Here is a 23,513-nt window from a genome sequence, read left to right as displayed (position 1 = left end):
CTCTTTGTTCTCGACTTACAAGAAAATGCTGGTGCTAGTTATGGGGAAATATTTTTACTTCCCTGCGCTAACCACATCCGTGAGGTCTCCAAATGATTCTTTAGAACTAAAACCAAGCTGACATGTACCATTAACTCACCAGCTGTCAGACATCATGGGAGTCATTCTATTTCTACTGATTGTGGGTTGGTCAATTTTCTGCTTTTTATTTGACCAACACATCCACAAGTCTGTTTAAAATATTTAACATATGCATGTGTGCAGTTCAACTTTTCTTTGTCTTCATTTAGCGCTACTCAAGGACCAAGGAGCAAGAGTTACTAGATGTGCGAATGGCTTTACTCAACCGAATTCCAATCCAGAGTTTCTGAATTGTATTGGTAATGATGGAGAATATGGTTATAATTTCCTGCATAGTATTTTGCTTTAGGAATGTGCTTTGATCAGTAATGTTGACCTCTGATAATCTCCAGCATTAAACATACCCTGTTTAGGAACGTTCAACACTATGTACTGTTTAGTAGTGGGATGTTTTTTCTGAAGATAATCTCGTCTCTCTAAATGAACCTCTCATCTCCCTCATGTAGATATAAATGAGTGCTTAAATGAGAAGAACATCTGTAGGCTATTCAACATGCATCAACACCGTTGGATGTGACTACTATATCAATGCTATTCTGTCTTCAGATCGCTTGGCTTTGAATCATGTGGGGGTCAATACAATCTTATTGAAAGTGTGACTGTGTTAACGTGTGAGGGATTATCACCCTCTCTTTGTAAACATACAATCTTTAATCATCTTTCCATCTCCACTACTTTTCCCTTTACCACTCACTTTCTCTATCAGACATAGATGAGTGTGTTGAGAACCAACATTTTTGTGGGGAACGGGGAATCTGTGTCAATCAGCTTGGCAGCTACCTGTGCAAGTGTCCCACAGGATTCAGTAACTACGGCAACAGACAAACTCAGTGTGCAGGTGAGATACACTTTTCCTCTTGGGTGCTGTTGTATTGGGTTTTGTCTAAATACTCTCAGGTGGCTGGCTACCTTTTGTCTGTCTTCCATGTACTGGCTGAATGTACTGAAGCACCATAAAAGTCTATGTCAGGTTTTATACTGTACATAGTGTACATACAATGGTTTTTGAGGTAATATGTCTCCACGTTTTTACATTAGAGCTTAATTGTGACCAGTATGAAACACAGCCTGGACAGGTAAGGCTTTACTTTAGAATTATTACATTATTAATTGGGAAAAGGGTATTTTTCCATGATCTTGAAATGTTGTATGCATTTTCCCACTAACGCACATGCCCCCCCTCCTCCCTCCTCCCTCCCTCCCAGACTCTACCAGGCTTTGATAGTTTATTGTCTCTGTTGAAAAACAACTGTTTGGTGTTGAACAGCTCTACATTGTCTGGACCGACAAGACTGCTGCCAACTGGAGATGTGCTTTTGACAGTAAGTCACCACACAGAAACACACATGCAAACACAAGAGGTCGGCCGATGAATCGGTATCAGTATTGGCGTTGAAAAATCATAATCGGTCGACCTAACACACACGTACAAAACCCTTATGTCTCTCTCTAGTTACTGGTTAATACCACTGATGTTGTTCAACTGGGCCTCCAGTCCAATGGTCACCGTAGTAGCAGTGAAGTGACTAAGTTACTGAGGACGATTGAAATCTCATTCAGACTGATCGCTCCACTGCTGACAGAGAACGTGACCAGGATAGAGACCAACCACACCGGTAACATAAACACACTGAGCACACGCTGACCACATATTTACCATTTACTGACCACCTCGCAGGTACCTTTATTGAACACGATGGGAGACAGAGAGCTGGTTTCAAGCGCAGGGCGCAGCAGGTGTTTATTTGTAAGGGACCACAGGAGGCGGCAGATAGTTGGGTCCAGTGGCAGGCAGAAGGTCTTACACAAAAAAATCAAAAAAGGCAACAGTACAGGCAGGGAAAAGACTAGTAACGTCCGGGAGATCAGGCAATAGGTTGATAAGAGGAAATCCCATAGGCTAAAGTACAGGCAGGGAATAGACAAAAGGCATTGTTAGTTTTTGCCTGCCCCACTATCATACACAGGAGGATTAAATTACAGATGCAAAAACAGAGCTCCTAATAGAAGTGTATCACAAAACAAACACCTCACAATGATGAGGTGCAAAGAACTGAACTAAATTGTGTGTGATAATGACATACAGGTGTGTGAACAGGTGATCAGAATTCAGGTGATTGGGATCTGGAGATTGAGCTGCGTTCAGGGGATCTATGTGTTTGAGAGTGTGAGCTGGAAAGTGAGCTGCATTCAGGGGATTTTCGTGTTTGGGAGTGTGAGTTCGAAGCAGACGTTACAGTACCACAGGAAGACCACAATCTGAGCACCATACTGACCATAAACAGAGCACTAACAAGCACATTACATTGTGTCAACTTAAAATATAATTAATGCAACACTGTGTTCTTTCAGTAATGGTGATTTCTGCTCTGTGTTGATTTTGTCAATAAAAACAGAGGTTGAGATTATGGTGAGGAGAGACAAGACTCCACCTAAAGGACCAGTCAGCCTGACCAATGAGAACACTCAACTTGACACCACCTGGGAGACGGTGGTTGGAGATTACCAGAATTACCTAGGTAGCCACAGTCCTACAGTACCATTCATCTGCTCAAAATATTACTAAAGACATACATTGATGGATTCACTTGGGATATTGTGAGTTGTACATGTTCTTGTATCAGGCCTTATGTTTTCTTGTATTGTTTTTTTGTGTGCAGGGTTTGCGTATGTCGTTCTGCTCAGCTATAGGAATCTGGATAGTCTGAAGGACAGTACTTCTCATCAGAGCCAGCAGCTCATGTCCAGTGCTGCGACAGTTTCCGTTAGCTACTCCAACACAACATACCTGCCCCAACAGGTTAATCTCACCTTCCATCACCTGCAGGTAACACTTGTCTCTACTTAGTAGTTTCTGACTGTCAGTAAAACATGTTTTTCATTGATATATTTTTCATTAAGTCACATTCTTTCCTGAATTTACTGAGTCTAAATGGAATTGACCCCAACCCATATACACTGTGTCCTAGTCCAGTGATGTTGACCCCACCTGTGTTTATTGGTCGGATGAGAATGGACCGGGGGTGTGGTCTGGGCGGGGTTGCACCTTAGTGATGTCAAACTCCACCCACACTGTGTGCTCCTGCAACCATCTCAGCACATTCGCTCTGCTGAAGGGAATCGATCAGGGACAGGTAAAGAGAATACTAACCTGTTTTCCATCTCACTTTTTTATGCGAGTAAAGTACATGTCGTTTAAAAAATGTCATGACAGGCCTGATGGAAACAGAAAATGTTTCGGAAAACTTTCTAATTGTCAAGAAAACAAAATAAGCTAGACAAGGTGGGATCTTTTTGTGTCTGTAAAAATATTTATGCAAGAAATGTCAGTGGAAACGTTTTTAAGGCCAAATATTGATATAATAACCATGATATGGAAGTAAACTTGGAGTCACGCCGTGTGTGGTCCTCCCACTATGACTTGTCGGGAAAGCATGCAGTTTATTAGGCAACAGACTAAGTATGTTTATGTTGAACTTCACAGGGTGGTGAATGTGCATGGTGATGAGTTTGATGCTGCTTTCAAATAGCGCTGTGGGCTTAAGGGCACGTTTCAATACCGGAGTTGGCACATTTGCTATAAAGTTCAAAAAATAATTGTGAGAAAACCCTCAGTAGAGTTGAAAATGCCATGTAATGCCATTTAACTTGCTTTTTTTTTTCGGTACATGGAAATTTTACCGCAAAGGGTATTTTTATCTGCACTAATGTCATCAAGCACAGCCTTTTATCCGCAACAAGTCAATGTGATGGAAACACCTCTCTGGTGGGAAAATGCACATATTGTTTTAATGCTGATTTTAGAATATTCCCATGTAAATCTGTTGCCAAATGGATGGAAACTTACTGTAGCTAGTGTAGCACATCTGAAGAGGGAGAACATATATTCCCAGATATGTGTGTCAGAGACTATCTTTGGCTCATCTTCAAATGTTCATGTTTTAAACTACTAAATGTAAGTGTTTGATTCATTTGTCACATTTAGGGGAGTTTGATACTTGTTGAGTGCTTAAGTTAAGTGCTGTTGTTTGATATGTTCATACTGTCTAGATGGTGTGTGTCTGATGCTTGTTATTCCTCTTCGGCAGGGAAGCGGGCAGCTGTCGTTGGTGATGTGGGTGGGTGTTTTTGTGGCACTGACATGTGTGGTCCTGTCCCTGATCACCACCCTGTGGTGTCGCTTTGTCAGCCGCAAACGCCGTGGAGGACGCCGGCTGCAACAGGATGTACAGCTACATAGAAAATAAGACATGGATTTGAACTATTTGTGTTCTAAGAAAAGCTTTACTTGGAATTAATTTGTAACATTGTCTCTTGGCTTGCAAGGACATCCAAATGCCAGCAATTTAAAAAAAATTAAGTATTATAAAAATGTATCAAAAAAACAAAAATATAAGAACACAACTTTATATTAATAGATATACAATATCTCATGTATAGAACTCTTATTAGTTCTAGACTGTAGCATATGAGCTCTTAACTATATGTCAAAATACATACGTCATTTTAGGCTCACGAGTTTTACTTATAATTTGTGGCATGAATTTTCCTAGAATAGTGGTATATCCACCCAACGCTGTATTTGTCAAGTATAGAGCCAATTTGTTGTTGTTCTAACTATTTTCTGAGAGCTAATCAAGTGAAAATAATATTTGGCCCTGTCATTCAATCATCTTGCAATATTTTGCTCCAATCTGATTCAAATATCTAAATTCAATTGGTCCCTTTCTTCAGCAATAAAGCTATACCATACTGAACGTACAATGTATTTTACCATTGCTCTCCCAAAACATATATTTTTTTGCCTGCCCACATGTTGTAAAGACTTCCAAACACCCAAACTGACTTAAACCAGAAAGTGCCCTAACAAGAGCCAATGAAATACAACAACCCTCCAGACAAAGTGGGCTGTGATTGTTCAAAATCACGATCCCTGTGCCTTCCTGCTAGCCACCGCTGGTTGATGGCCTTAGTGCTGGCACGCAGTTTGCGCAGACGCAGTTGTTGCAGCCTCCGCTGCAGGGCTTTGGGGAGCTTGCCTCCCTTGGATGGGATCTCCTTCAGCCTCTGCTTGGGTGGGGTTTGTGAGGCGGAAGTCACAGATGGTGGGGTAGTGGTTGTACATCACACGGCAGGTATGTGTGGAAGTGTTATAGCCCTCGGCACTCACCGTGACCTCGTACTCACCTGGGTTCAGCAGGCGCCAGTAGTCCCCGTCAGGTACTACAGTAGGGGCAGGACACAAAATGGCTACTGGAAAGTGGTTGGCTTCTTTGGCCTACTAATTTCATAACATATTCCTGTAGTGCCATCTAGGGGCAATTTGACAGCATAATTTATAGGTTTTCTTGTATCATTTACTGACATAAAATGTTTTGCATGTGAGGAGGGAGGGAGCCCATCTGATCTAATATGGTGGTCTATGGCATCCACGTTCTATTATAGCATCCTCAATGCCAGCCTCTGTGTATTTGTCTCTGATTACACCCTTGCGTCCTCTATGGACCTTCAATACAAAGCAAAAATATAGAGTTAGGATCAACAACACCATCGTGTTGTGTTTACCTGCACTATACACTATTGATGGACGAACCTGCTCCATGTAGACCGGTAAAGACTCTTTGTTGTTCTCCCACTTGATTGGCAGCTCACTGGCATGAGGGAATTTATCACAGGACAACTCCACTGTTACAGTGGACAGCTCCACAGTTACACACTAACACGAGAGAAGAAGCTGTGGTGATTGCTCTTTATCAGCTCCGTGCACTCTATCCAATCATACACTCTTAGAGAAAAGGGTTCCAAAGGGGTTCTTGCGGTGTCCCCATAGGAGGACCCTTTTAGGTTCCAGGTTGAACACTTTTGGATTCCATGTAGAACCCTCTGTGAAAAGGGTTCTACACGGAACCCAAAAGGGTTCTTCTTTCTACCTGGAACCAAAAGGGTTTTATCTAGAACCAAAAAGGGTTGTCGTGTCTGTGACTGTCATTAAATGTGAAGACTGTTATTTTATCAAATCAATTCTCTATTTGTAATTATTATTACGTGATTAAACTAATCATGTAAACTTTAATTAACTAGGAAGTCGGGGCACCACTGGAAAATGTTTATAGAGTCTCTATTTCCCGAATTGACTCTTCAGATATTTTCATATCAAATCGATAAGTAATTCTCATTAATGTATTGTACCTCATCAGTTCTCATTACTGAATGTCACAAACCCTTGGATATCTGTACGAACCCTAGCCTAAATGATGAATCAGCGATCTACAAATTGGCTTAATTATTTATTTACTAACTAACTAAATAATCACAGAAATACATAGTCACACACACAATTAGTTATACAAGGGTTACTACATGATACAAAGACAAAGTCCCCAGCGGACGAAACCGATATGACGGCTTGGTAGACAAAGGAAAGGGGATGTGGACCGCTCAAGAGCGGGAAACTCATAGCTGATAACTACACTCATAGATATTGCTACTGCCTTACATGAACAACTGCTCATTCGAAAATGTATGGTATATGTCTTGCTGTCTCTCTCTCTGTGGTCGCCGGTCCGTCTGCTGGAGAGTCAATCGACAGAAAGTCTCTGGTTGTGTTCATAATGGATATGTCAGGCGTACCCATGGTTGTCGCATAGGATGGGATGTTTCGGTGGTGTCTGTATTCTTGTCCTAGGCTTCGTACATTTCCAGCTGCAGACTGGTAGTTCGACGGCCTAGGATTTATTACTTCTTGAATTGATAGTCTCAGAATTTAACCATTTCCAGCTGTGTAGCCAATGCTCCGCGCTGTATGGTCCTATCCTTTGGTAGAGTTGTAGTGCCTAACCATTTCAACAGGTAGTGTCATCTCCATATTTTCTGTTCTGATGGCCTATAGAATTGTAGCAATTCCAATGTGGGGAATCCATCCCGGCATTCTCTGACTTAATGTACATTTTGTAGGAAGTGGTTTTATACTCTGTGAAAGAAGGGGCGGTTCTATGATGCCTAATGGGATGTTTGGGCTCACGGGGGTGTTGTCACTGACTAGTTAAACGTTATACGAAAATCCATACTCTCATTTAGAAGGTTCACATTACATCTTTTCACAAAGAGTGTCATGTTTAATCACATATGTTTCACAATATTTATATGTAAACCTGACAGCTGGGAAATGTACACTTTTAGAGATACAGTAATGTGCGTTTCCTGTCCTTCATGAGATCATCAAATGAAACACACTCGACATGACTGTCCCTTAAGTGTCCACGGACCATTCCCACATTCCCAAAAATATAAATATTGTTTAATTATTAAAACATTTGATGTCCATGCGTCACTCTGTGTTCCACAGTTTACATTCCAATCTCGAACACAACAGAGCATAGAGGCAGCGTATTTTATGACCGCCCAAAAAACAGCAGACTTCCTGCTCTCCCACTCTACGAGAGAGAGCACACTGTAGAGCGGATCCACAGTAACCTGATCCTTCAGATCGTCACAGGAGAGTTATGGCAGGGTTCTCCAAATGGTTCTCCCATGGGGACAGCCAAAGAACCCTTTTAGGTTCTAGATAGCAGCCAGAATCTCCAGACAGCAGATCTGCCCTTTACGCAGCGCCTCCGACTTGTTTACATAAAACAACACGTCCCCAATGTTATGTTGGAATAACCCGTGGCCCTAAGCCCTTTATGGAGTGGCCACGTGCTGATGTTTTTTATAGTGTCAATCACTCGAGTCTGCCACTTTTTTTCGGCAAGATTAGAATTGATACAATCAGAGTGAACTTGTATCCAAACTGCATCTTGTCAATATTCCATAACCCATTTGTGAGCATCTTGTGTCTCCCGTGACAGTTGTTTTGAAACACTGCCAGACAGACTCACACTCTGATAATAGATAATGAGAAATGTGTATAAAACTAAACAGCAACAAAGCACACACGTCTCCACTCACCAGTAACTTGATAAGCTGATTGTGGCCTGGCTGCTCAATGTGTCTGCTAGCTACTATTTGCTAGCTTCATTAACCTTTTGTGACTAGGGGGCAGTATTTTCATTGTTGGAAAAATAACGTTCCGGTAGTAAACGGGATATTTTGTCAGGACAAGATGCTAGAATATGCATATCATTGACAGCTTAGGGTAGAAAACACTCTAAAGTTTCCAAAACTGTAAAAATATTGTCTGTGAGTATAACAGAACTGATATTGCAGAAAAATCCAATCCGGAAGTGCCTCATGTTTTGAAAGCGCTGCGTTCCAATGCGTCCCTATTGAGCAGTGAATGGGCTATCAACCAGATTACTTTTTCTCCGTATTCCCCAAGGTGTCTACAGCATTGTGACGTAGTTTTACGCATTCATGTTGAAGAATACCCGTGAGCGGCTAAATTGCGCAACTGGTCACCTGATGGCTCCCAGAGTGATTCTTGCGTAAAATACAGAGGTAGCCATTATTCCAATCGGTCCTACTGAAAAACCATATCCCGGTGGATATATTATCGAATAGATATTTGGAAAACACATTGAGGATTGATCATAAACAACATTTGCCATGTTTCTGTCGATATTATGGAGCCAATATATCAACTTTTTTCAGTAAGACCGGGTGGAAAAATGGCTACCTCTGTCTTTTGCGCTAGAAATACACAAAGAGCCATCAGGTGGACACTGACGCAATGTTGTCGCTCAGGCTCATTTTTCAAAATAAAAGCCTGAAACTATGTCTTGTGATACTAGACACATTAAGGAAGCAATAGAAACGGGAATCTCGTTGATATCCCATTCACTGCTCAATAGGGAAGCATAGGCATAGGATAATTTAGACAGACAATATCTTTACAGTTTTGGAAACTTTAGAGTGTTTTCTATGCTAAACTGTCAATTATATGCATATTCTATTTTCTGGTCCTGAAAAATAGCCAGTTTACTTTGGGAACGTTATTTTTCAACAAAAAAAAAAAAGACCCCTAAACTACAGTCTGGCTTAATCTCTGCCAAGAGAGTTGGAGATAAACAAATATTTACAGTCAAAAACCATTGAAAGCTTTTTACTCCGTACAAAACAGGCCAAGAATTTCTAGTGTTGACATATTAAGAAGACTAGTCACCCTCTATATAATAGGGGTTTCCTCTCTATTCCAGTGTGCAGGCTAACCAGTTCTCCGTCTATGCTGCGGCATTCCTGGCTCTCTCTCTTCCATTATAAGTACTGTAGGTAAGGGGTATTAGCGGTTGCCAGTACTGGCAGACCGATCCAACACTTTAGACCAGTCAGTGTAGACAAGGGTTAACTCCAGTCTCTGCGAGCATACAGTACAAAGTACTATAGCAGTGGTACTGTAGATACGTTATGTAGTATTGCCTTAAGATAAAACTTCATAAACTGGAGTAGGTCTATATCTACTTACCCAGCTCATGCTTTCCAGGGCTGTCAGAGATCTCCATGACGTACATCTTGAGGCCTATGTGGCTCTTCCCGATGCTGTAGATACGGGGGATGTCAGGACAGGACTCGGTCACTGACTTCATGAGCTGAGGAGGGACAGAGTTAAATGGTACTGAGCATTATGGTGTTGTCTGGTGGGCAGAAGTCTTCCATTCCTGTGGGACCCCCAGGGTGTGCACATTTTTGGGGGACAGATTTCTTTGTTGTTGTTGCACCCACAGGGTCCATCAGGAATGGATTGGGTAACACTGCCTTATGATGGTTAAGTGCAGCGGAGGCTGGTTAGGGGAGGATGGCTCATAATAATGGTTAGAACGGAGCAAATGCAATGTCATCAAAGACATGGAAACCATTCTACTAATTCTGCTCCAGTCATTACCACGAGCCCGTTCTCCCCAATTAAGGTGCCACCAACCTCCTGTGGTTAAGTGTGAGAAGAAAGTATGTACACTAGAGTTTTATTACTTTACAAATAGATCCAAGTCTTGGATTAGTTTGCAGAGCACATGGGGAGAGTGTGGTGTGTGTGTGGACACAAGAGCCCAGTGTTATATCATAATGGTCAGATTCACCTCAAGCTCTTTACTGAGCGGTGGTGGCAGTGTAGTGAGGAGGGGAAAAAAAAAAAATGGAATAATATTTGTTTTTCGGTGAGACTGAGGGAGGTAGCTACAACCACAAACCCTCTGCTTCCAGGACAGCTCAGTCAAGCGCCACACAGAGTAGATTGAATGGAAGGGAGGGAGTTTCTTGCTAACTGTTGCATGCAATGGATGCCTATGCTCTTAGAAAAAAGGCTTCCAAAAGCGTTCTTCTCCTGTTCCCATAGCAGAACACTTTTTGGTTCCATGTAGAACACAATTGTGGAAAGGGTCCTAGATGGACCCAAAAGGGTTCTACCTGGAACCAAAAAGGGTTCTTCAAAGGGTTATCCTATGGGGACAGCCAAAGAACCCTTTAAGGTTCTAGAATGCACCTTTGTAAGGTCCCTACTGCACTTATTTGGAGTGCACAAGATCACAACATTTTAGCCAGTGTATGATTTATTTTCTGAGTCACTGTGTAGTTCTAAAATATGGTGAGTCAGTTGTTTAGAATGGTAATATGATTTATTATCTACCTAGAAACTGCCTGGCTCTATTCTTATTGGTCTGAAGTTTGCTAATTGTTAGAGGAAAACAGGAAGTAGTTAAGTGGTCACGTTTCACTGCTTAGACGTTGCCAGATCTTAAAATGCCTGGAAATGTATTTTACTTATCAGCATACATCATATGATATAGCAATCTGTCAGTCAATGACACAGTCGATGATGTGGCACACAATGCAACCGATGGTTGATGCATGCAAAGTCTAAGCAGTGGAACGCAACAGATATATGGCTGTGAATATGGTCAGTTCCATAGAGATGTATAGAGGGCTCTTGTCCCCAAAATGTATTTTTAATCTAACCACGTCATATGTTATAGCAATCTGGTGCCGGATGACACAGTCGATGATATGGCATGCAACCATTGGTTGATGCATGCAACTTCTAAGCAGGGAAACGCGACCTATGCTGAGTTTATAACCAAGTGGAAAGGTGGTAATTACCAGTCATAAATACCAGTTGGATGCATTCAAATGCTTTGACCTCGTTGAGAAACGTCAATTGATTAATGGCCAACCATAAACTAAAAGTACAGCTAACATGCTTGTAAACAAATGATAGTGTTAAAAAAAAAATGAATAGATTGCTTTTTATAAATAATGTTATGTTGTTACATTTTTTTTACTGTCAAAAAGGCTGTTAATCGAGGTCATTTCCGTAGTAGGTGACGTCAGAGGTCAACATGTGGGAGAAATCGGAGCTCAGGGATGATAGACAAGTTTCCCACTCGTTATTGCCAGTTGGATGGGCATTCAAGTGGATTTCTCCCAGCCGAATACCACCTTCCTACTTGGTTATGAATGCAGCACTATATTTGCAAAATATTAACCCGTCTTCATTCAGTGTTTGTCTACATAGAGAGTCATCCATCCACCAACTAAATAACCCTCAAACTACACCAGTAGTCTATGGATGAGTGTTGAAGGTCTCTACTTCAGGACTTACTTTCCTCATCTCTTTGTAGTTGTGGTGTCTGAAGTCCAGTTTGTCCTGGGTGCCTTGCTCCGTCTGCTGCCAAACGTAGATGTTGTTGGGATCTACAGGAGTGAAATGACACAACATAATGGAAAAGCTCAATGGTAACGTTTGAATGTTGTTGAGGTTATGTTTCCTGAGTGTTAAGCTAGTGTTGTGAAGATGTTGTGATGATGATGGTGGACATACCTGGGAGGGTACCTCAGCTCCAGGACATAGTCCCATTCTAGTACCAGGTCTGTGGATTGATGCAGATGTAGTGTGCCACTGTTGACAACTTATTAAATAGGGCCAGCACTGGATTTTCAGTATCCAGGTTCCCCTCAAATATCTACAGTATGGGAGAGTGGGGTAAATTGAGCCAGTGTTGTTTCTAGGAAACCATATAATTTGACTAAATATTTAGGAAGAGTTCATAATTTCTTGGAGTCTGGGAAGGAAGAAACCACATGGAAAAAGTGGTAAGCAAGTTTCACCTAGTCAAATAAATGTATTGTGTTATAGGCTTCATGGTGCTTGTATCTAAACCAAAGTTGATACTTTTATGATTGTTCTGTACATCAGTTGGCGTCTCTATAATGATGGCGCCGGAGGAGATGGCTGTGCTATTTGTAAATTATTTTGTACATAATGTTTCTGCAACTGTATCTTACGACAGAAAAAAGCTTCTGGATATCAGAACAGCGATCACTCACTGTCACAGCCGTCGTTGGAATGAGACCAAGGTGCAGCGTCGTAAACGTGGTAAACGTACATTTTCTTTTATTTGTTAAAATGTCACCAACAAAACAAGAAATAACAACAACGACCGTGACTCTTACAAAGAATATAGTGACCCTAACAATGACAGAAGGGAAAAAGGCTGCCTAAGTATGATTCCCAATCAGAGACAACGATAGACAGCTATCCCTGATTGAGAACCATACCCGGCCAAAACATAGAAAACCAAAAACATAGAAAACAGAACATAGAATGCCCACCCAAATCACACCCTGACCAAACCAAATAGAGACATAAAAAGGCTCTCTAAGGTCAGGGCGTGACAGTAACCCCCCCCCCCCCCCCCCCAAAGGTGAGGACTCCGGCCGCAAAACCTGAACCTATAGGAGAGGGTCCTTGTGGGCATCTATCCGCGGTGGCGGCTCTGGTGCTGGACGTAGACCCCGCTCCACCTCTAGCTCACCCCACTTTGGTGGCGCCTCTGGTGCGGGGACCCTCGTTGCGCGCCCCGGACTGGGGACCCTTGTTGCTGGCCCCGGACTGGGGACTGTCGCTGGAGGCTCCGGACTGGAGACTGTCGCTGGAAGCTCCGGACTGGAGACTGTCGCTGGAGGCTCCGGACTGGAGACCGTTGTTGGCGGTTTCGTGTCATGAATCATCACTGAAGGCTTCGTGCCATGGATCATCACTGGAGGCTTCTTGCCATGGATCATCACTGGTGGGAGGAGACGTATAGGCAGCCTGGTGCTTGGGGCTGTCACAGGGAGAGACATACAGGAGGCTTGGTTCTTTACGGAGGCACCGGATACACTGGGCCGTGGAGGCGCACTGGGGGTTTTGAGTGCAGAGCCTGCACAACCCGCCCTGGCTGGATGGTATATTCGCCCTGAAAATGCGGGGCGCTGGCACAGGACACACTGGGCTGTGCAGACGCACCAGAAACACAGTGCGCAGAGCATACCCGAACCATACCCGGCCAAAACATAGAAATACAAAAAAATAGAAAACAGAACATAGAATGCCCACCCAAATCACACCCTGACCAAACCAAATAGAGACATAAAAAGACTCTATAAGGTCAGGGCGTGACACTCACCTCGGATTAGACAAAATAAATTCAACAACAAGCAGGATGATATACTCCAAAACACCCCACAGGGCAGGCATATCAATTATTCGCAAAAGGAAGCGACGCAGAGGACGAATAGCCGGATGCCTCGTCCGGACCCGCAGAAAGCAAGTGGGAAAGCTGCCATTATCATCAATATTACTCGCCAACGTGCAATCATTGTACGATAAACTAGACGAGGTACGATCACAAATATCCTGCCAACGGGACATCAAAAACTGTTATATCCTATGTTTCACGGAATCGTGGCTGAATTTGATTTTTATTTCACCTTTATTTAACCAGGTGGGCAAGTTGAGAACAAGTTCTCATTTACAATTGCGACCTGGCCAAGATAAAGCAAAGCAGTTCGACACATACAACAACACAGAGTTACACATGGAGTAAAACAAACATACAGTCAATAATACAGTATAAACAAGTCTATATACGATGTGAGCAAATGAGGTGAGATAAGGGAGGTAAAGGCAAAAAAAGGCCATGGTGGCAAAGTAAATACAATATAGCAAGTAAAACACTGGAATGGTAGATTTGCAATGGAAGAATGTGCAAAGTAGAAATAAAAATAATGGGGTGCAATGGAGCAAACTAAATAAATAAATAAAATACAGTTGGGAAAGAGGTAGTTGTTTGGGCTAAATTATAGGTGGGCTATGTACAGGTGCAGTAATCTGTGAGCTGCTCTGACTGACTGAATGACGACATGGATGTTCAGCTAGCGGGATATACGCTGCACCGGCAGGATAGAACAGCACACTCCGGTAAGACGAGGGGGGGGGGGGGTCTGTGCATATTTGTAAACAACAGCTGGTGCATGAAATCTAAGGAAGTCTCTAGATTTTGCCCGCCTGAAGTAGAGTATATTGTGAAAAATTGCAGGCCACACTACTTGCCTAGAGAGTTCTCAGCTCTACTTTTCGTGGCTGTTTATTTACCACCACAAACAGATACGGGCACTAAGACCGCACTCAGTCAGCTGTATAAGGAAATAAGCAAACAGGAAACCACTCACCCAGAGGCGGCACTCCTAGTGGCCAGAGACTTTAATGCAGGGAAACTTAAATCAACATGTTAAATGTACAACCAGAGGGAAAAAAATTCTAGATCACCTGTCCTCCACACACAGAGACGCGTACAAAGCTCTCACTCGCCCTCCATTTGGTAAATCCGACCACAACTCTATCCTCCTGACTCCTGCTTACAAGAAAAAATTAAAGCAGGAAGCACCAGTGACTCGGTCTATAAAAAAGTGGTCAGATGAAGCAGATGCTAAACTACAGGACTGTTTTGCTATCACAGACTGGAACATGTTCTGGGATTCTTCCGATGACATTGAGGAATATACCACATCAGTCACTGGCTTTATCAATAAGTGCATTGAGGACGTCGTCCCCACAGTGAACTGTACTTACATACCCCAACCAGAAGCCATGAATTACAGGCAACATTTGTACTGAGCTAAAGGGTAGAGCTGCCGTTTCAAGGTGCGCGACTCTAACCCTGAAGCTTACAAGAAATCCCGCTATGCCCTGCGACGAACCATCAAACAGGCAAAGCGTCAATACAGGGCTAAGATTGAATCATACTCCACCGGCTCCGACGCTCGTCGGATGTGGCAGGGCTTGCAAACTATTACAGACTACAAAGGGAAGCACAGCCGCGAGCTGCCCAGTGACACGAGCCTACCAGACGAGCTAAATCACTTCTAAGCTCGCTTCGAGGCAAGCAACACTGAGGCATGCAATAAGAGCATCAGCTGTTCCGGATGACTGTGTGATCACGCTCTCCATAGCCGACGTGAGTAAGACCTTTAAACAGGTCAACATACACAAGGTTGCGGGGCCAGACGGATTACCAGGACGTGTGCTCCGGGCATGTGCTGACCAACTGGCGGTTGTCTTCACTGACATTTTCAACATGTCCCTGATTGAGTTTGTAATACCAACATATTTCAAGCAGACCACCATAGTCATGTGCCCAAGAACACAAAGGCAACCTGCCTAAATGACGACAGACCCGTGGCACTCATGTCCGTAGCCATGAAGTGATTTGAAAGGCTGGTAATGGCTCACATCAACACCATTATCCCAGAAACCCTAGACCCACTCCAATTTACCGCCCAAACAGATCCACAGATGATGCAATCTCTATTACACTCCACACTGCCCTTTCCCACCTGGACAAAAGGAACACCTATGTGAGAATGCTATTCATTGACTACAGCTCAGCGTTCAACACCATAGTACCCTCAAAGCTCATCACTGAGCTAAGGAACCTGGGACTAAACACTTCCCTCTGCAACTGGATCCTGGACTTCCTGACGGGCCGCTCCCAGGTGGTGAGGGTAGGTAGCAACACATCTGCCACGCTGATCCTCAACCCTGGAGCCCCCCAGGGGTGCGTGCTCAGTCCTCTCCTGTACTCCCTGTTCACCCACGACTGTATGGCCGGGCACGATTCCAACACCATCATTAAGTTTGCAAACGACACAACAGTGGTAGGCCTGATCACCGACAACGACGAGACAGCCTATAGGGAGGTGGGCAGAGACCTGGTTGGGTGGTGCCAGAATAACAACCTATCCCTCAACGTAACCAAGACTAAGGAGATGATTGTCGACTACAGGAAAAGGAGCACCGAGCACGCCTCCATTCTCATCGACGGGGCTATAGTGGAGCAGATTGAGAGCTTCAAGTTCCTTGGTGCCCACATCAACAACAAACTAGAATGGTCCAAACACACCAAGACAGTCGTGAAGAGGGCACGACAAACCTATTCCCCCTCAGGAAACTAAAAAGATTTGCTATGGGTCCTGAGATCATCAAAAGGTTCTACAGCTGCAACATCGAGAGCATCCTGACCGGTTGCATCACTGCCTGGTATGGCAATTGCTCGGCCTCCGACCGCAAGGCACTGCAGAGGGTAGTGCGTACAGCCCAGTACATCACTGGGGCAAAGCTGCCTGCCATCCAGGACCTCTACACTAGGCAGTGCCAGAGGAAGGCCCTAAAAATTGTCAAAGACCCCAGCCACCCCAGTCATAGACTGTTCTCTCTACTACCGCATGGCAAGCGGTACTAGATCGCCAAGTCTAGGACGAAAAGGCTTCTCAACAGTTTTTACCCCCAAGCCATAAGACTCCTGAACAGGTAACCAAATTGTTACCCAGACTATTTGCTTTGTGCCCCCCCCCCAACCTCTCGTTTACCCTGCTGCTATTCTGTTTATCTTATATGCATAGTCACTTTAACTATACATTCATGTACATACTACCTCAATTGTCCCGACCAACCAGTGCTCCCACACATTGGCTAACCGGGCTATTTGCATTGTGTCCCACCACCCACCAACCCCTCTTTTTAGGCTACTGCTACTCTCTGTTCATCATTTTGCATAGTCACTTTAACCATACCTACATGTACATACTACCTCAATAAGCCTGACTAACCGGTGTCTGTATATTACCTTGCTATTCTTATTTTCAAATGTCTTTTTACTGTTGTTTTATTTCTTTACTTATACACACACACATACCTTTTTTTCGCACTATTGGTTAGAGCCCGTAAGTAAGCATTCCACTGTAAAAGGTCTGTTGTATTTGGCGCACATGACAAATAAACTTTGATTTGATTGATATTATAAGCTTTAATATGAGGTCCCTAAACTTAACATGAAAGCACATCCTTGTAGCTTTGTGGGATAATATAGTCAAAATGTTTGCCTTGAGGTAAGTTAAGCCAATAGCCATGAGGTAAATTGAGCCAATGTTTCAGCCAATGGCAAGTTTAGCAAATTGAAATGTTTTCTTCTCAGGGGGATATGAGGTAACATCAGGGCCTGGCCTATGTTAAAAGTGTAAAACAAATCAAATCAAATCAAAGTGTATTGGTCATGTACACAGATTTGCGGATGTTATTGCAGGTGTAGCGAAATGCTTATGTTTCTAGCAACAGCGTAGTAATAATATCCTAGCAATACAAAACAATACGCACATAATCAAGAAAGTAAAAAGAAAGTCATTAATAAATATCGGAATGAACAATGTCAGAGTTCGGAAAACACTGAGTGTACAAAACAAGACTTAATCACTGCAGAGCTAAATTTAATTTAAATAAAAAATATGTTTTATGAAAAATGTATAAATTGTATTTACTTATAAAACTGAGTGTACAAATCATTAGGAACATCTGCTCTTTCCATGACAAAGTGACCATCCAGGTGAAAGCTATGATTCCTTATTGATGTCACCTGTTAAATCCACTTCAACCAGTGTAGATGAAGGGGACGAGACAGGATAAAGAAGCATTTTTAAGCATTGAGACAATTGAGCTATGGATTGTGTATGTGTGCCATTCCGAGGGTGAATGAGCAAGGCAAGAAATGTAAGTGCCTTAGGAAGGAGTATAGTAGTAGGTGCCAGGCACACCGGATGCTGTTTTTTTCATGCTCAAAAGTTTCCTGTGTGTATCAAGAACGGTCCATCGCCCAATGGACATGGAGCCAACTTGACCCAACTGTGGGAAGCATTGTCAACATGGGCCTGCATCCCTGTGGAATGCATTTGACACCTTACAGAGTCCATGCTCTGACAAACTGAGGCTGTTCTGAAGGAGAAATAGGGTGCAACTCAACATTAGGAAGGTGTACATCTCTCTGCCAGTCATATTTCCCCTCTGCACCTTTGCCAAACCAGTGCCACAGACTGGTAATTAGATGGTGCAATCTGCCACAGTGTGCCCATGGAGAGTAGGCTGGGTTAGCACAGTTGGCACAGTTGGCAAGTTTGACACAGTTGGCAAGGTTGGCACAGTGGAGTCAGCTTAGGCCAGGGCACATTTTCCAAAAGAACCACTGACAGGGCCATGATCAGCTTGCCAATAGCCACAGTCTCCATTACAGTGTAAATAGGCTAGCGGCAGTGGAATGTCATTGGTCAATGATGTCAGAGCATGGTAGATATAATACCTCACTGGACCACATAATGAAACACAACTTGACAACTGGATCATGAGGAACCGAATAGTAAGATATTCAAGAGATTAAAATGTGTGGAATATCCAAATGTTGCAGTAAAAGTAATGGAAAGAAGGCAATAGATTATGGTTACTAAATATCATATTTTAATATATTGTATTGAATCAACTCACCACCTCTTTAGTCCCATTCATAGCTGTCTTCCAGACCAGGGTATCATTACTGAACAGCACCTATGGTGAGTGAGAAATCCCAACTGTTAGGAAAGACCGGGGCAACTCTTTAGCGATGTCCATGCAACATTTACAATACATACAAATCTATGCAATGGCTAAATCTCTGCACAGTGAGTGCAACTTTGTGATTAGTTGAATCAGAAGTGTTAGTGCTGGGGTGGAACAAAAACCTGCACTGACCTCCAGATTGAGCTGCGTCCGTGCAGGATGACCCCTTTGAAGCTTGTGGGTCGACGGGCGTCCACCTCCAGCCATGGTTTCTTATCCTCATACTGGGCACACCACGCCCCATCGTAGATGTCCCCATCCTCAACGCCCAGGCAGGCAGGCAGTGTGTCCTTCACTCTCAGAGACTCCAGCCCCAGAGGAGGGCACTCTGACAGACACGGAGAATGAGATTGTCATATGGTGAAAGAGGGAAACATTATTGACCACCAGAGAAGGAGTGGGAACCAATGGTTACTTATGCATCTATTATATAAAAAGCCCACCGTCCATAAACACTAGCATTACAGGCTGAATTTGATGCCTTTACATGGGTATTGAGAGAGTGCAATTCTACAAGGCTTATATGAGCATGATAGGCAATGATAGGGAAAGTGAGGAAGCGAGAGGGAGAGCAGCAGGGTTCACAAGAAAGAGAGCGTAAGAGCGAGAAAAAGAGAGAGACTTCCTCAGTTTTTACTGTGTTTCCATGAGAGGAGCAGACAGGGGCTAATTGTCTGAGGAGTTGAGCCTGGTCGACTGGCCCTCTAAACACCAGCTCCTGTGCCAGTGCCGCCAGTGGTCTCTCTTAAAACCATAATACCATTTTGCCTTAGAGGCCTGCTGGATCTCTCCACTGTGTTCATTGTGAGGAAAGCGCTGCACTGCTCCAAGACTTAATTGTTTAAAACTACTGTTGATAGCAGCCTAGCCTGTGGCGTCCCATGCCATGTAGCCAAGTTATCTACTGAACTAGTGAAGTGATTCCAAATATATTGAACCCATGTCAACAATGCTTTCATTAGAGAGAGAGAGAGAAAGAGAGAGAGAGAGAGAGAGAGAGAGAGAGAGAGAGAGAGAGAGAGAGAGAGATGGATAGGAAATACTACAGAAGACTAGGTCAGTCACTAGAGAACAGGTGCAAGCACAACAACTATTTAAGCCAGGGAACATTTTTGTTTTTGCTCTACCACCACTAGTACTGTAACTATGTGCCATCAAGCAATGCTGTGAATGTCAGATGTCGATCATGTTGCATTTCCAACATGGAACGAAAATGAACACTGCGTTTTGCACAGTAGGGAAATAGAGATCTCAATACTGCTATTAGGGCCACACCACTGGGTGAACCTCATTCGTATACTGTATATGTATACATGTATTCTCCCATACATACGTGCCACTGGCTTCACTAGCAGCGAAGGGCGCCCACTGGCCTTGCGCTTCTTTGGCAGGACTTTGGGTTTCTTGATTTTCTTTCATATCTTTTTATGCTTCTCTACTACCTTATCACTCCTGGTGAACCGCTTGGCTACAAAAGGCAAACTATCTCATGAACAACGACGAACATTGTGAAATGTGAAAGTATGACGTCCGTAATTAGGACTATACAACACATTCACTGGCTATGCAGAACTGTGGTGACTTGGTACTGAATGGAGTTAGCAGACACAGCCGGTTTCCATCACCACCTGATAACCCCGGCTAAACACTTCACCACACAGAGGTGGGAATGTAGAACCAACCCCCTGGACTTGGTTTTTAAGACCACAGCTATGCAGAATGGACATACCAACCACCCTGTCAGTCATGTTTTCCCTGCATTGTGATCCACACTATTGTCATTTATCATGTCAGTTTTCAATGTGTGTTTTCTGAGTTGTTTGTCAAATAACCTGATGGACAGTATTCATAGTATACATGTTTTCCATGTAAGAACTGAAAGATAAAGATTGAGGTGCTTTTTAACCAATAGGGCTGTGCCATTTTCCAGTCATACCACAATTTTATAAAGACACACGAGATCATTAAAAATGTTGGCAAATATATATAATGTACAATGTATAGGCCTATAATAACACATTAATACTTTAGTATGCATTATATTGATATAACAATTATTTCAGCAGTTGACCTGCATTTTACATCAGCAAATACATTTGAATGCTCACCTAATTCTAGTGTGTTCATCATCAGGTTCTTTGTTCCATACTATTTTTTCCCCTTTCCTGTCGATACCCTCATTTAAAACTTCAATGTTGAAGCTATAGTTGGCGGTGGTGGACGTTTTGGGTGGTCTAGTAGTGGTAGTCCGTACCTTGGGCTTTGCTGTAATTGTAGATGTCAACCTTACCGGTGGTGCCGTTTTGGGTGGTCTAGTAGTGGTAGTCCGTACCTTGGGCTTTGCTGTAATTGTAGATGTCAACCTTACCGGTGGTGGACGTTTTGGGTGGTCTAGTAGTGGTAGTCCGTACCTTGGGCTTTGCTGTAATTGTAGATGTCAACCTTACCGGTGGTGGACGTTTTGGGTGGTCTAGTAGTGGTAGTCCGTACCTTGGGCTTTGCTGTAATTGTAGATGTCAACCTTACCGGTGGTGGACGTTTTGGGTGGTCTAGTAGTGGTAGTCCGTACCTTGGGCTTTGCTGTAATTGTAGATGTCAACCTTACCGGTGGTGGACGTTTTGGGTAGTCTAGTAGTGGTAGTCCGTACCTTGGGCTTTGCTGTAATTGTAGATGTCAACCTTACCGGTGGTGGACGTTTTGGGTGGTCTAGTAGTGGTAGTCCGTACCTTGGGCTTTGCTGTAATTGTAGATGTCAACCTTACCGGTGGTGCCATTTTGGGTGGTCTAGTAGTGGTAGTCCGTACCTTGGGCTTTGCTGTAATTGTAGATGTCAACCTTACCGGTGGTGGACGTTTTGGGTGGTCTAGTAGTGGTAGTCCGTACCTTGGGCTTTGCTGTAATTGTAGATGTCAACCTTACCGGTGGTGCCGTTTTGGGTGGTCTAGTAGTGGTAGTCCGTAACTTGGGCTTTGCTGTAATTGTAGATGTCAACCTTACCGGTGGTGGACGTTTTGGGTGGTCTAGTAGTGGTAGTCCGTACCTTGGGCTTTGCTGTAATTGTAGATGTCAACCTTACCGGTGGTGCCGTTTTGGGTGGTCTAGTAGTGGTAGTCCGTAACTTGGGCTTTGCTGTAATTGTAGATGTCAACCTTACCGGTGGTGGACGTTTTGGGTGGTCTAGTAGTGGTAGTCCGTACCTTGGGCTTTGCTGTAATTGTAGATGTCAACCTTACCGGTGGTGGACGTTTTGGGTGGTCTAGTAGTGGTAGTCCGTACCTTGGGCTTTGCTGTAATTGTAGATGTCAACCTTACCGGTGGTGGACGTTTTGGGTGGTCTAGTAGTGGTAGTCCGTACCTTGGGCTTTGCTGTAATTGTAGATGTCAACCTTACCGGTGGTGGACGTTTTGGGTGGTCTAGTAGTGGTAGTCCGTACCTTGGGCTTTGTTGTAATTGTAGATGTCAACCTTACCGGTGGTGGACGTTTTGGGTGGTCTAGTAGTGGTAGTCCGTACCTTGGGCTTTGCTGTAATTGTAGATGTCAACCTTACCGGTGGTGCCGTTTTGGGTGGTCTAGTAGTGGTAGTCCGTAACTTGGGCTTTGCTGTAATTGTAGATGTCAACCTTACCGGTGGTGGACGTTTTGGGTGGTCTAGTAGTGGTAGTCCGTACCTTGGGCTTTGCTGTAATTGTAGATGTCAACCTTACCGGTGGTGGACGTTTTGGGTGGTCTAGTAGTGGTAGTCCGTACCTTGGGCTTTGCTGTAATTGTAGATGTCAACCTTACCGGTGGTGGACGTTTTGGGTGGTCTAGTAGTGGTAGTCCGTACCTTGGGCTTTGCTGTAATTGTAGATGTCAACCTTACCGGTGGTGGACGTTTTGGGTGGTCTAGTAGTGGTAGTCCGTACCTTGGGCTTTGTTGTAATTGTAGATGTCAACCTTACCGGTGGTGGACGTTTTGGGTGGTCTAGTAGTGGTAGTCCGTACCTTGGGCTTTGCTGTAATTGTAGATGTCAACCTTACCGGTGGTGCATTGACGCTATTATTGCTAGGGGTAGTATTTGGTTTAGTTGTAGAATCTCGTCTCTCGGCAGCAGATGTAGTTTTATTATAATCCAAAGTAGACCTCACTGTAGTTGTTGATCCACATATCAAAACGATACAACTAAAGTAAAGCACAGGGCTTGTACCATAACTGTCCCTTCAGACATTGCTGGTGAATATTGACCGTTTAAACGTCCGCCACTCCACATGAAAGTCCACTCATAGATATACATAATATACGGCCCCCTCTGTAATCTGTTGTGCATGCTGCAGTGACAGGACCACTGCCGATAATATTCTGTGTCCAGAACGTTTACGACAATGTCACATTAAGAGCCCATGTTTGACAGTTTAAAAAAGTTACACCTTTTTGACAAGTTACACTTTTTCACAAGGCTGTAGAGTATTATTAAATGCAAAACAATTATATATTTCATAAACAGTTACATCTTATTTATATGAATTTTTCTTCTATCTAGTTATTCGCAAAACAATGATGGTGTTCACAATGAGGCAGCTATATCATACGATCAAGCTTCTAATTTGATAGAAGAAAAAGCAGAAGCTTCTCCACTAATATCAGACAGCCAAAGATTGATGGGGATGCGCTTCTGTCTGGTGACCATAGTTGAGTATTACAACGATAAAAGTTACAGAATAA

The 23,513-nt window shown here is 43.4% G+C and overlaps 1 protein-coding gene and 1 pseudogene across 1 annotated transcript; one reads left to right on the top strand and one right to left on the bottom strand.

The window, feature by feature from the left end:
* The first annotated feature begins 75 nt into the window (after window positions 1-75).
* On the top strand, window positions 76-4,898 carry LOC115130735 (adhesion G protein-coupled receptor E5-like). Its single transcript, XM_065019726.1, has 10 exons — window positions 76-185; window positions 291-380; window positions 848-979; window positions 1,180-1,217; window positions 1,347-1,463; window positions 1,595-1,757; window positions 2,538-2,660; window positions 2,802-2,968; window positions 3,111-3,275; window positions 4,230-4,898. The coding sequence occupies exons 1-10, from the start codon at window positions 155-157 to the stop codon at window positions 4,386-4,388; spliced, it is 1,185 nt and encodes a 394-aa protein (XP_064875798.1). The 5' UTR covers window positions 76-154; the 3' UTR covers window positions 4,389-4,898.
* Window positions 4,899-5,004: 106 nt separating this feature from the next.
* On the bottom strand, window positions 5,005-23,061 carry LOC135572073 (probable carboxypeptidase X1; annotated as a pseudogene).
* Window positions 23,062-23,513: the final 452 nt, after the last annotated feature.

The sequence above is a fragment of the Oncorhynchus nerka genome, linkage group LG6 (assembly GCF_034236695.1).
Source record: "Oncorhynchus nerka isolate Pitt River linkage group LG6, Oner_Uvic_2.0, whole genome shotgun sequence".
Lineage (NCBI taxonomy): Eukaryota > Metazoa > Chordata > Actinopteri > Salmoniformes > Salmonidae > Oncorhynchus > Oncorhynchus nerka.
The sequence above is the reverse complement of the archived record's forward strand: the minus strand, read 5'-3'. Positions and strand labels throughout refer to the sequence as shown.

Bases quoted from the DNA above. Each gene is read 5' to 3' on its own strand.
- LOC115130735 (XM_065019726.1), top strand. From the start codon at position 155: ATGGGAGTCATTCTATTTCTACTGATTGTGG. The intron at 1,464-1,594 runs GTAAGTCACCAC...GTCTCTCTCTAG, and splicing joins CTGGAGATGTGCTTTTGACA to TTACTGGTTAATACCACTGA. The intron at 2,969-3,110 runs GTAACACTTGTC...ACTGTGTCCTAG, and splicing joins TCACCTTCCATCACCTGCAG to TCCAGTGATGTTGACCCCAC.